Source organism: Suricata suricatta, chromosome 11 (genome assembly GCF_006229205.1).
Source record: "Suricata suricatta isolate VVHF042 chromosome 11, meerkat_22Aug2017_6uvM2_HiC, whole genome shotgun sequence".
Taxonomy (NCBI): domain Eukaryota; kingdom Metazoa; phylum Chordata; class Mammalia; order Carnivora; family Herpestidae; genus Suricata; species Suricata suricatta.
Genome location: NC_043710.1, coordinates 18,715,782 through 18,728,350, shown reverse-complemented (window position 1 = coordinate 18,728,350; position 12,569 = coordinate 18,715,782). Strand labels below are relative to the sequence as shown.

General features: G+C 41.9%; 1 protein-coding gene across 1 annotated transcript in view; it reads left to right on the top strand.

Moving 5' to 3' along the window:
• Positions 1 to 12,569, top strand: part of HSD17B12 (hydroxysteroid 17-beta dehydrogenase 12) — a 167,129-nt gene that overhangs the window by 103,738 nt on the left and 50,822 nt on the right. Inside the window, exon 4 of the mRNA XM_029914799.1 lies at positions 4,780 to 4,887. Coding sequence (XP_029770659.1) covers positions 4,780 to 4,887 — 108 coding nt within the window. The remainder of the gene's footprint in view (positions 1 to 4,779; positions 4,888 to 12,569) is intronic.

Below are 12,569 nucleotides of genomic sequence, written 5' to 3'. Positions count from 1 at the left end.
AAACTGATTTACGATCCTCTCAGTAAACATGTGCCTGGAGGAGCAGAGCACCATGTTGTAAGTGACGGAATGGTCTGAGACAGTGAGGACACTCATTATTATATAGGTCTGTAGTTACAAGCAATATTTTTTTTCTCTGATTCCACAATTGTGGTTGGATGGCTTTCAGTGGATTAGCAAATAAAAAGGGAATAATGGTATCAACCCTGCTATTTGTTAGGTTTATTGCCCACAAGCCAGAGCTGATTTTCAGCCTCCATTTCTGGTAAGTTGACCACCTTGAGCGCTCATCAGCTTTTTGATTCTTAGTTTTCAGTCTCCACCACTAGGCTGAGAAACAGTGGGCTAAGACCATCGTAAAATCATTTCATTCTGGAAAAAGGGAGAAGGGCACGCATGATTGTGTGTGGCCACGATTGTAAGTGGCAGGATGCCAGCCTACCCAATATGAAATACCAAATGGTTTGACAGTAGGAATAATCAACAGTATTGAGCATCTTTACCTAACGGTGTGTAATATTCTAATAATGGCGTTCTTTAGTTCTTTAATTTCTTTAAGTATTTACAACCCCAAGATTTTACGGTGAGACACTGAGTAAATGGGGAGCCTGGAGGGAATACCACATTGTCATCCTTCATAAACTTAATGGGAACGTTTAATGTAACCCCAGTGAACACCGGCCAAACAAGTAAGGATAGCCAATAAACTTTTGAAAAAGAATGGTAATGAAGGAGCATTGGACTGTTAGAAATAGTAAAACTTGTTTTAAAGCTAGTATAATTCTAACCAGGGAGGTATGAAAGAACAGAAAATAGCACAATAAACAAACTGTGACTCGGGAATCAGCAGCTGCTATGTATAAGCCATCCAATGGCTTTGTACTCCCACCTCGGTCACCCATTGGATGTGGATGTCGTGGGAGGCAGTCCCCGAAGGGGCGGACACGTGAAAGTTCTCCGCGGATGATGCAGCCAAGGGCAGCCAGGGTTTGCTGGAAGGGGCAGCTCAGTGCCCACGTCTTTCCACTGCAACATCCAAATCCACTGGTTTGTGCACCTTTATCCTCCACTTACAGGGTATTGATTTTAACTTATTACACAGTTGTCATCCCTTGTGCCTTTGTGGTGGCCGGTGATCAGGGTACTCAGAAGCACCTCTCCAGAGGCTTTGGTAGAGTTCTTATTCTTTCTTAGCAGTGGGCTGTTGCCGAGTGGTGTGGTGGTCTTACGAACAGCCTGGGTTTAGGGATGTGGCGAAGGTGGAAATGAAGGTTGTATTTTGTGTATATGGTTACATGGTACCCACTTCTGTTCCAGCTGCTTTCACAGCTCCTCAAATTAGAGGATGTTTGTTCACCTGTGTGGCTTCTGCTGGCAGGGTCGGATGAGGGCTGGTAGGTTTTGGAAAGGGGGAAGATGCCTAGATTGGGTTCTGCGGTTCCCTCAGGAAGCCAGCTACCTCCCCCCTAGGCTTTTAGAACACTCCTCATAATTCTCTTCTGATGGGCTGGGCCCAGAGAGAGAGGCATGTCCTGTCCTATTCTTAAGTGCATGTTACTCTTTCTCTCTAACACAGTGTGGCGGTGGTAGTGAGGATGGTGCATGGAATCCTTAAGGCCCGTCATGGGCCCGGTCAAGAGCACGCTTATCTCATAATTCCTGCAAAGGGAATGTGAGGGGAGTTTGCCAGACTCTCTGGGGAAATTTTCCTCACTCTGTAGAAGAGACATGTAACAGGATGTCCCGTTTTCTGCCACCGCACATGGCTGTCTGTACAGGATGCTTGGAGGGGCAGTGGCTTTCATGAAACCAGGAAGAGAGCCAGACTTAGGGAATAAGAAAGGAGGGAGGAAAGACCCTGTATCCTTGGTGATGCGGTTGAACAACTGAACAAAACAGACCCAAGTTCTTGTCTTCATAGAGCTTAATGTGGGGCTGGGGGAAGGGGGAGAGGTGACAGCAAACACATGTATTATTAAGATGCATAGTGTATTAGAGGATGGTTAAGTGCCGTGGAAGGAAATAAAGCAGCAAAGGGGGGCAGGGGGTGCTAGTGGAGGAGCGGTTGCCTTTTTTAAAGGTAGTCAAGGAAGGTTTCCCTGAGGAGGTAACGTTTGCCCAAAGATCCAACAGACACGGAGATGCAGAAGAGCCTTCCAGGCAGAGGGAACAGTAAGTGCAAAAGCCCTAAGTGGGTTTGGGAAGTTTAGAGATTTGCTCGGGGCTTGTGTGGCTAGAGCTGGGGACACTCAGGAGAGTAGGGATGTGGAGGTTGAGTTCAAAGCAGTTGTTAGGCCATCGTGGGAGACTGTGACCCTCACTGTCAGCCAGGCGGAGCTCTTGGGGTTGAAGGGGGTGGGGAGAGATGGGAACAGAACTGCGCTGCAGAAGAAGCTCACGATGGAGGCAGTGGAGAACAGGAGAACAGCAGTGGTAACTGAACCAGGACAGGAGTCAGGGTAATGCAGGTTCAAGTTCAAAATTGTATTTACCTTGAAAAACTTGCATCAGAAGCCGTTTTGCTTATCCTAATGTGAGTACAAAGAAAAGCTTACTTGGGTGTTCTTATTAAATAAAATGACATTCTTTCCAAAAGGGTCTCTGAGTGTTTTTAGCAGCCTGTCTATACAAGACTCTACATTATAAGTACATTCCCCAAATCCCATGAGATTTAAAAGAGTAAATTTGATTCAGGGGTTGTGAGGTGCCTTTTATTACTAGAGAGAATTTTCCTAAATGTCAGTATACACCACTGGTGTGGAAACATACTTTGCTCTTCTCAAAATAAATAGATAAATTTATCTAATTTTATTCCTGAATAAAGTTTTACATTTAATAAAGGTATCCTTCAGCCCTTTGGTTGGTTCTTTTTTTCTTGTGAATCTGTGGCTCTGGTAAGGGCAGTGTTCTTTACTTACTGGTGATCGATCCTGGGAACCATTTATAATAAGACCTGTTGGGCGAGCTATTATAAAATGACAACTATGTAAGTGGCTCACCATTACAGGGGGACATATAATAACTCATTTATATTGGAGGAGTAAGTGTGCCGTTAGCACCAGATACGATCTTTTTTGGTCAGATATTCTCCTCGCTAGCTCGTTCATGGGTTCCTACCTCAGGTCAGTACTTTCCTTGAGACTAAGAAACCGATCTCTCGTGAACCAGCTCTTCAGTTATAGACGGAAATCCTTTTAGATCAAGAACGGTGACCTGTGTGGATCAATGTTGGATACTCTGAGATGAGCCAGCATCAACTTCAAATGAAGAAAAAAAATCTGTTTTTTGGAAGCAGGATTTATAAATTAATTCTTTTGGATTCTCACTGAGTTCCAAAGGGTAAACATTCTTGGCTGCCTGAACTTCACTCAGTGAAGTGAGAGCAGGGTTAGTGGCGGAGAGAGGAGACCAACATTTATGGAGTGCCTCCTGTATACCACTAGATACCACTTGAGCCTCGAATCCCACGCTGGGTAGCCTCACCTTCATTTTCTGGAGAGGTTGCTGAGGCTCATGGAGGACATGTGACTTGCTCAAAGCCATTGAGAAAATATGTATGAAACTGGAATTGGCACCCATGTCTGGGGGACCTCACAGTCCCTGCCATCTTCTCAGATGGGCTCATGTGTGAGGGCGGAAGTAAACATTCTGTGTCCCCTCAGTAAGTTTGGTTTCTCCAGAGTCTCATTTCTCAATCTGTTATTTCCATTGGCTCTGTTTGTATCTCAGTAGTCCTGTGCAAAGTAGAAAACTGAGGTCTCTTCTTATGTCACTTTGGAGCTGTATTACTGTGCTTTTTATGTGGATTCCTCAATGTAGTGATTATTAACTATTAACCAAGCCCCTAAATTCCATTATGATCATATTAACTTTATTTCCCATTTTAATAAGATGGACTTTTTTTTTTTAATGATCATTTATTTTCAAAAGAGAGAGTGCAAGTATGGAAGGGGCAGAGAGAGAGGAAGATACAGAATCCAAATTAGGCTCCAGGCTCCGAGCTGTCAGCAGAAAGTCCAATGCAGGGCTCGAACTCCCAAACCATGAGACCATGACCCGAGTCAAAGTCAGATGCTTACCCAACTGAGCCACCCAGGCGCCTCAATAAGATGGACTTACATATATCACACCTTAAAACATTTTTGAATATAAATCCTTCTTCCTGAAATTCAGAAGCATCCATTTGCAATTAAAATTACAAAACCAGTTGGGGCGCCTGAGTGGCTTAGTTGGTTGAGCGTCCAGCTTCAGCTCAGGTCATGATCTCAGAGTTTGTGGGTTCAAGCCCCGCGTCGGGCTCTGTGCTAACAGCTCAGAGCCTGGAGCCTGCTTCAGATTCTGTGTCTCCCTCTCTCTCTGACCCTCCCCTGCTCATGCTGTCTTTTTCTCTCTCTCTCAAAAATATATAAAACATTAAAAGAATAAAATAAAATTATAAAACTAGTGATATGTTGAGAGTGTATAATATTATGATATGAATCATGTTTTATTACTTGTACCTAAGGGTCTAAAAAGGAGTCATTATTGATTTATAGGAGGAGAACTGATTTAGGAGCAGTTAGCCAGCTCTGTAACAATATTGGAATTTTTATTACAGAATTATTGTGTCACCTCTGTATCATCTCTTTGGTGGTCTCATGATTGCTTAAAATTATCCTGGTCTAAATTTCATAATGAATTGGGTGGTGAAAAGAGTTTGCAAAGATAATGTCCTTAGTTGTTTTCATCTCAATTGTCACGTAATGTTTCCTCTTTCTCTCCATTTTTTTTTCCCCCTAGGAGAAAAATTCAAAGTGGAAACAATGACCATCGCTGTTGACTTTGCATCTGAAGATATTTATGATAAAATTAGAACAAGCTTGGCAGGCCTGAAAATTGGTGTTTTAGGTTTGTATCTTTGCCACATTTATAGATTCTTCTTACATTTACTATTTGACTTTTACTATGACTGTACATGTTCTTTTTGGATCATAGGTATTCAGTTTGTAAAATGAGCAGTGAGAATAAAATGTTAATACAACTGACCATTAGATGACATTAATCCAAATACATTTGGGTCTTTGTGTTTTTAGTTCTATTTTAATGACTATTGTACAATTTTGGTTGTTTTTTCTGTCCACTTTATTCCCCATCCCTTTCTCTTTGTATGTGTTTAGAATGGTTCTATCATAATGATTCTTTAAGGTGGGTCATACTGACTGCTGAGGAGACGGAGGCCAAGGAAAGTGCTTCTCAGCCTTCTGTTTGTTACCACCCCTTCTCTCACCCAGAGAGCCTTTTTAGACATGACTTTCTCCTAGTCTTCGCTCTCATGAAGTTTTAACACCACAGATGCACTGTATGTCTTATTTAGGTACTATGTGTGTATCTGTGTCTTAATAAAAAATAAGATCTTACACCTCCCACCCCCTAAGCCAGTTTTTGTACCATTGGGAGAGTTCATGTCAGCTGAGAATATGTGGCTGAGAGTTTTGCCTAAGGTCACGTGAAGACCAAGTAGTAAAATCAGGATTCTCCCCTCTATCTGGTTTTTCCAAGTCTGCTACTTCATTTTGTTATGTCTTGGCTACTTCACTCTTATTACTAAAAAGTGATACTTTTGCTGAGATAAGGCAACTGTTGAACATTATTATGAAAAAGAGTCACCACATTTTAGGGGGAAAATGGGCTCTGTGAAGGTACTCACCGCTTTTTGAGTCATATCCAGAAAGAAGCAGAACATCAAGTACAGAAGAACTTTGCTTCCTCACGAAATCTCTTTATCCCACTGCCTAAAGTGGTGTGAGCCTGGTTGGTAATTGTCATCATTTTCTTTTGGGGCCTATCAGAGGAGAAAAAAATGAAGAGAAAATACCTTTCCAAAAAAAACCCTCTTATTAATTTTGAGAGAAAGAGCACAACAGAGAGCACGAGCATACATGCAGGGGTGAGGGGCAGAGAGGTAGAGAGAGTCGCCAGCAGGCTCCATGCTGTCAGCTCAGAGCCCAACTCAGGGCTCAATCCTATGAACTATGAGACCATGACCTGAGCCAAAACCAAGAGTCAGATGCTCTGACTGAGCCCCGCATCCGGCTCTGAGCTGACAGCACGGCCTGCTTGGGATTCTCTATCTCCTTCTCTCTCTGCCCCTCACCCGCACACATGTGCTTATACTTTCTCTCTCTCAAAATAAATAAAAATTAACTTAAAAAAATGTTTTCTCCCATATCTTTGGTCAAGACTCCATCTCCCTTTCTTATACTAAAAGAGTGGTCTTTTATATAATTTCCGGGCAAGACAATAAAAGAAAAGAGTTACATATATGTAGCATACGTAGTGCCCTTGGACCTGCAGTTCACCCTGGACCTGCAGTTCACCCTGGCCTTGACATGCTGTCCACGTCAGCTCCTGCCTGGTCCATATCACATGGCACCACACCCTGCCCACCCACGTCACTACACTCCCACTTATAAGAAAGCCCTTGGCAGAAAGTGAATGGAGACACGGGTCTGGTTTTTGCCATTGCGTCTACATGCTCTTCTCTAAATACATACATTACCTGGAATCTTATACAAGTTTTTCTTCCTTAGCCTAGTTCTAGAATACCCAAAACACCACTAACATCTATAAAATTCTTGACTTTTTAAACTTCCTAATCAGTAGTGGCTGTAACTTACTAGTTAGGATAGACGCGGTCATCGTCCCTCCTCACCCCTTTTGTTGTGCGTGGATTGGGGGATGAAGGCCGGCTTAGGCGCAGAGGTAGATTGAGGATCCCTAATGAGAAGAGATTTGTCTTGAACTTCTATTCTTGTTTTCTTTCAGAAATAGTTCGTGATTGTTTAAAGCTTTGTATAACTTTTTGCTGCTTTTCACTGGGAAACTTTGAAATGATAGATACTGTGAGAAAATGGCGTTGAAGATGGAGAATATCAGGCATCATTTTCCTGCAAGGCTGGAGGATTATAAAAGGCACTTATTAGCCGTTCCTTCCTGACGCAACATATGGAGGGTTTACAGTGTGAGTTTAGGCACAATAGAGAGATCTGTGAAGGATGGGAGTGCAGGGCACGTGGTGCCCAAGCACATTGTCCCCACTTCTAGAACCCTAACACTGTGTCCACACCTAGGTGCTGGGTTTAGACATAATGACTGGTGTTTTCCAGGCCTCCCATGCTTACGGTACCCTTGTTCTTACAGTCTACTCCTTGATAAATTGCAACCTGTGAGGTAGCAGTTTGTACCCTCTTCACGCCTTCATTCATTTTTTTATCAAAGAATCAGAGACACAGCAACGAACAAGAAAGCGCCTGCCTTCATGTAGTCTAATGTTCTAGTAGGAAAGACAGCACTTTTGAGAAGGGCGGGGCATGGTGTAGTAAGAGTACAAAGGGAAGAGGGAGTTGATATAGGGCACAGTAATGGTGACTCGAACAGGCAGCGGGGTGGGGGAAAGGAAGATTCCAGAAATACTAGGAAGTAAACGAAGCAGAACTTTGTGAGAGATTGCAAGGGGGATGAAGAAGAGAGCACTCATGGATGACCTTCAGGTTTCTAGCTTGAGAACCTGGTCAGTGGGGCCAATTACTAAAATGGGGAAATCCTGAAGGAACCTTGTTCAGAATGAGGATCTTTTTTTTTTAAATTTTTAATGTTTTATTTATTTTTGAGAGAGAGAGAGAGAGGGACAGCATGAGCAGGGGAGGGTCAGAGAGAGAGAGGGGGAGACACAAAATCTGAAGACAGGCTCCAGGCTCTGGGCTAGCAGGTTATCAGAGAGTCTGACGTGGGGCTTGAACCCATAAACCGCGAGATCATGACCTGAGCTGAAGTCAGATGCTTAACCGACTAAGCTACCCAGGCGCCCCAGAATGAGGGTCATTTAAGTTTGGGGTTCCTCTAGGGTGTCCAGATGGGGTTGTTAAGTTGATAGTTGGATATATGGATCTAGGGTTTATTTACTTATTTATTTAGGGCTCTCTCGCTTTTTAAAAGTTTATTTATTTTCTTAGTAATGTCTACAGCTAATGTGGGGCTTGAATTCATGACGCTGACCTCAAGAGTCCCATGCTCCACCAACTGAGCCAGCCAGGTGCCCTGGATCTAGGTTTCAGTTCAGCTCTGAACAGGAGATAGAGTTTGGAATGAGTTATCCAAAAGTAGTAATCTCATTGAACATCAAGACTAGACATCATCCAAGGCAAATATATGGAATGTAAAGAAAAAACTGAGGACAAGCTCTTTAGAGTTCCCTTCCCAGTCATCAAAGAAAAGCTGCTTGGAATGTGAGTGTAAAAGAGAGATAGCTTTTGCTCAAGCTCAGCGCTTGTCCGATAGAAATACAGAAACGTAACATCAGCCAATGTGTAATTTTAACTTCTCTGGTAGCCACAGTTTACTGTTACTAAGCAGTAACAGATAAAGTTCATTTCGGTAGTGTATTTTATTTTAGCCCCCCATATCCAAAATCTCACCTTAGCATGTAATCCATATAAAAAGTTTTTGAAATAGTTTGCATGCTTTTTCTCATACTGCGTGTTCCGTTCTAGCGTGCATGTTGCACTTCCAACATCTCTCAATTCCCATTAGCCACACTGTAAGTGTTCAGTAGCCGGATGTGCCCGGTGAGGGAGGTCTTTGCTCCAGTTCATGCCGGCCGTCTCTCATCCTCAGTTTCTGTGGGTAAAGCATAATTTCTACATTTTTTTGTGCGTCAACAAGGTTTTCAGCCAGGAGCAATTTTGCATTCTTTGGCTTTGTCCAGAGACCTTTCTAGTGGTGACTAATTGAGGGAGCAGATAGAAGAAGTTCTAGTCGTCCCTAGTGGGTCAGGACGCTGCTAAACATCCAACGATGCACGGGACAGACTCCCACAGCAAGGACGTCACCTAAAATCTCAGTAGTGCTTAGTCTGAGAAACCCCACTTTCAAGTTACACTGTAATTAAGCTGTTCTGATTGATTACTTATTGACGCACACACATACATAACTCACGCGCATAAATTTCTGCTCGGTGACAAATCAATAATAAAAATAATTGTAGCTTATGTTTGCATAATCCTTTCAAGGCTGTGGCACTGCCTTCACATACATTATCCTATTAACTGGCTGAGTGTTTTGTTTTCTTCCTACTCTATCACAACCGTCTCCTTAATCATAAGGTGTATATAATTATTGACAATTATTAGCAGATAGACTGATACTGCATTGTAATTTTAATTTGTCAAGGTTTTGAAGGGAACTACTAAAACACCTTAAATATAAATATAAAACACCTTTATGAGCTACATTTTATCACTAGGTCATATTTCAACTCTAATCTTACGGTTCTTTCTCTAGCATAGAGCGGGTTGTATTGTAGAACCTATTGTTTTTGGGGGAGAGGATCTGATGTTTATGTTCTCTTTTTCTTTTTTAAAAAATGTTTTAATATATTTATTTATTTTGGAGAGAGAGAGAGCAGAGAGGAGACAGCATGAGCGTGGAGGGGCAAAGAGAGAGAGGGAGACACAGAATCTTAAGCAGGCTCCTGGCTCTGAGCTGTCGGCACAGAGCCCAATGCGGGGCTCAAACCCATGAGCTGTGAGATCATGACCAGAGCTGAAGTTGGATGCTCAACCAACGGAGCCACCCAGGCGCCCCCTTTTTCTTTTCCTTATGATTCCCTGGTTATGTATCTTCTTCACCTTCTTTCCTCTTTCCTCCTCACCAAGATCCCACATACCCCAATCTCTGTCTCATAATGAGGAAATAATCTCATTCTCCTTCCTCCTTTGCTTATGTCCTGGCCTCACCTTTCTTACATTTCCTGAATAATAAGCATGTAGATGGATTTCTAGTAAGACCTAGCTATCTATATGAAGGCATAGAAAAGAAATTTTTTTCTTCTGAGTATTAATGAAACCGGTAATGATAAAAGGAAAAATGAATCACCAAGATATGCTCCATTTCTTTGAACAGCATTAACCACCAAAGTATATAGTCAGTGCTTAATAAAGAACATTAGTATTGTCAGAATTTCAGAAAATGCTAAAGCCCTTTGTCATGAAAGAAACCTCAAGTTTTCAGTTAGATAAGCAGGAGGAAAATGGCCATGAATTGTTTGAGTTTATACTGAAAGGTCACAGTAACTTGATAAGACTATAAATGCTTAAGGTTGAGAAGTTGGATTCTTAACTCTGTTATGTAAAATAAGTAGGCATCTGCTGTCTTCTTTCAGGCAAATGCCAAGAAACACAGATTTGAGAAAGCTTAAAAATCGTCAACTATTTAGAGAAAATGACATCAATACTGCTTTGAATAAGCAAACAATCGGTTAACAAAATGCGAATGCTAGAAGGCTTGCTTACTTGACTCCTCAGGAGATTCTCATGCATGCTCCAAATCGGTTTGGAGGACTTTGCACAATACCTTGCAGGAGGCGTAATTTACCAAGGCCAAAAGAGTAGCCTTGGATTTGAAGTATGCCACAGACAATACTTTTCTCAAATTCCACTACTGTGACTTTTTTTTAACCTTTAAAAAGTGACATTCTTTATTCTAGAAGAAAATACAAAAAGGTCTTGGAAAAAATAGTTACCTCGTTTGTGATTCATTAGAAAAAAAAAATCAATCCTAGCTTTATTCAAGCTCTCAATGCGTCCTAGACCAAGAATCTCCCCATGCCGAATGCTGTCAAGGTCTTTGCACGTACTACCATCCTTTGTATAAGTAGCAGAATCAAGAGAATTAGTTGGTACAGGCTGATGTGATGCTCTGCTGGCCTAGTGTATTCAGGGGAGTTTATTTATTACCTATTGACCTTTTCCTATGTGTATGCAGTGCCGTAATTTTAGGAGGAGGCATCATTTCAATAGTGTAATATTAAAAATAGCATAGACAATAACAATAGTATAAATAATAGTATAGGTAATAGTATGTATCCAACAATAGCATAGATAATAAAAGTCAATTAATTGCAAAAATTACTGACTACAAAAGCTGGATTACAACGTCTTTTTCTTCCCATGCCCTTTGTAAGTGAATAGTTGCTCCACTTATGTATTTGGTGGGATTATTATTTTTAAATTTTGTGTCCTTCCTTTCTCCTCAGCTAAATGCAAAATATCTTTTTGTTATCTTTGCTTATGCAACCTTATGGACTATGGGAAATGGCTTGGGAAGCACGTGTTCCATTTCTCCCCTAAAACCTAGTGTTTTTCCAGAATTTTCTAAGATAGTGAATGGTCAAATGTTGAAGATATTTATCCTAAAATATGGTTTGAGCAGAGATGGAAAGTTAAGATCGGTCTACTCTATCTCTGTTTTTTTTTTTTTTTTTAATTTTTAAACTTTACTTAATTTTGAGAGACAGAGAGACAGAGTGTGAGCAGGAGAAGGGTAAAGAGAGAAGGAGACACAGAATCTGAAGCAGGGTCCAGGCTCTGAGCTGTCAGCGCAGAGCTCGACGCGGGGCTCGAACTCACGAACCGCGAGATCATGACCTGAGCCAAAGTCGTTGCTAAACCAGCTGAGCCGCCCATGCGCCCCTACTCTAGCTCTGTTTATACTTGAGTCTTCAAAGCTCACAGAAGGCCCAAGAGTATTATTCGCTACTCAGGGAAAGGGCCAGCTAGCTTCCAAATGGCAAACTTCTAGGTTATTTGGGTTGGAATTCAGAGATGACTTCCATATAGTTCAGTCCCCAATATATCAAAGGCAGAGAAATAGGTGTAGGCTGAGGAGAAAGAAGAGCCAAGGGGCTGTAAGAACTGGGTTAAGAAAATCCTTCCAAGATCACGGGGAGGGAAGGAACTTGTTAAGAGTTGTGTAGCTTCCCTGTCCCAGGTGGCTAAGGAAATTCCAAGTACAAGAGTCTTGCTTCTTCAGAAGATTTAGAAATCTATAAAGCTGCTTCTTAACTTCTTGCTCTCCTCATTACTAATTAGAAATTAGCTTTAAGTTGACTTTTAAAATGTCTCTGGAAGGGCCGATGACATCTTCATTTACATCTTATTGGGATTAGTACGTTTAGTTTATGCCCTTTCTGGTTCAGTCACCTGGAGGAAATGACTGTTGGAGTTAGTGAAGTTATGTGGAAAAACCATTTTGAAATGGAAAGGAAGAGACCTAAAGAGGAAACTGTAGAAGGGCGCCCGACTGTTCAGTCAGTAGAGCATGTGACTCCTGATCTCAGCATTGTGAGTTCAAGCCCCATGTTCAACTGTGGCGATTACTTAAAAATAAAATCCCTTATGACCCAGCAATAGCACTGCTAGGGATTTACCCAAGGGATACAAAAGTGCTGATGCATAGGAGCACATGTACCCCAACGTTCATAGCAGCACTGTCAACAATAGCCAAATCATGGAAAGAGCCTAAATGTCCATCCCCTGATGAGTGGATCAAGAAGATGTGGTATATATACACAATGGAGAACTACATGGCAATGAGGAAGAATGAAATCTGGCCATTTGTAGCAAAGTGGATGGACCTCGAGGGTGTCATGCTAAGCGAAATAAGTCAGGCAGAGAAGGACAGATACCATATGTTTGCACTCATAGGTCTAACAGGAGAACAGGAGAAACCTAATGGAGGACCAGGGGGAGGGG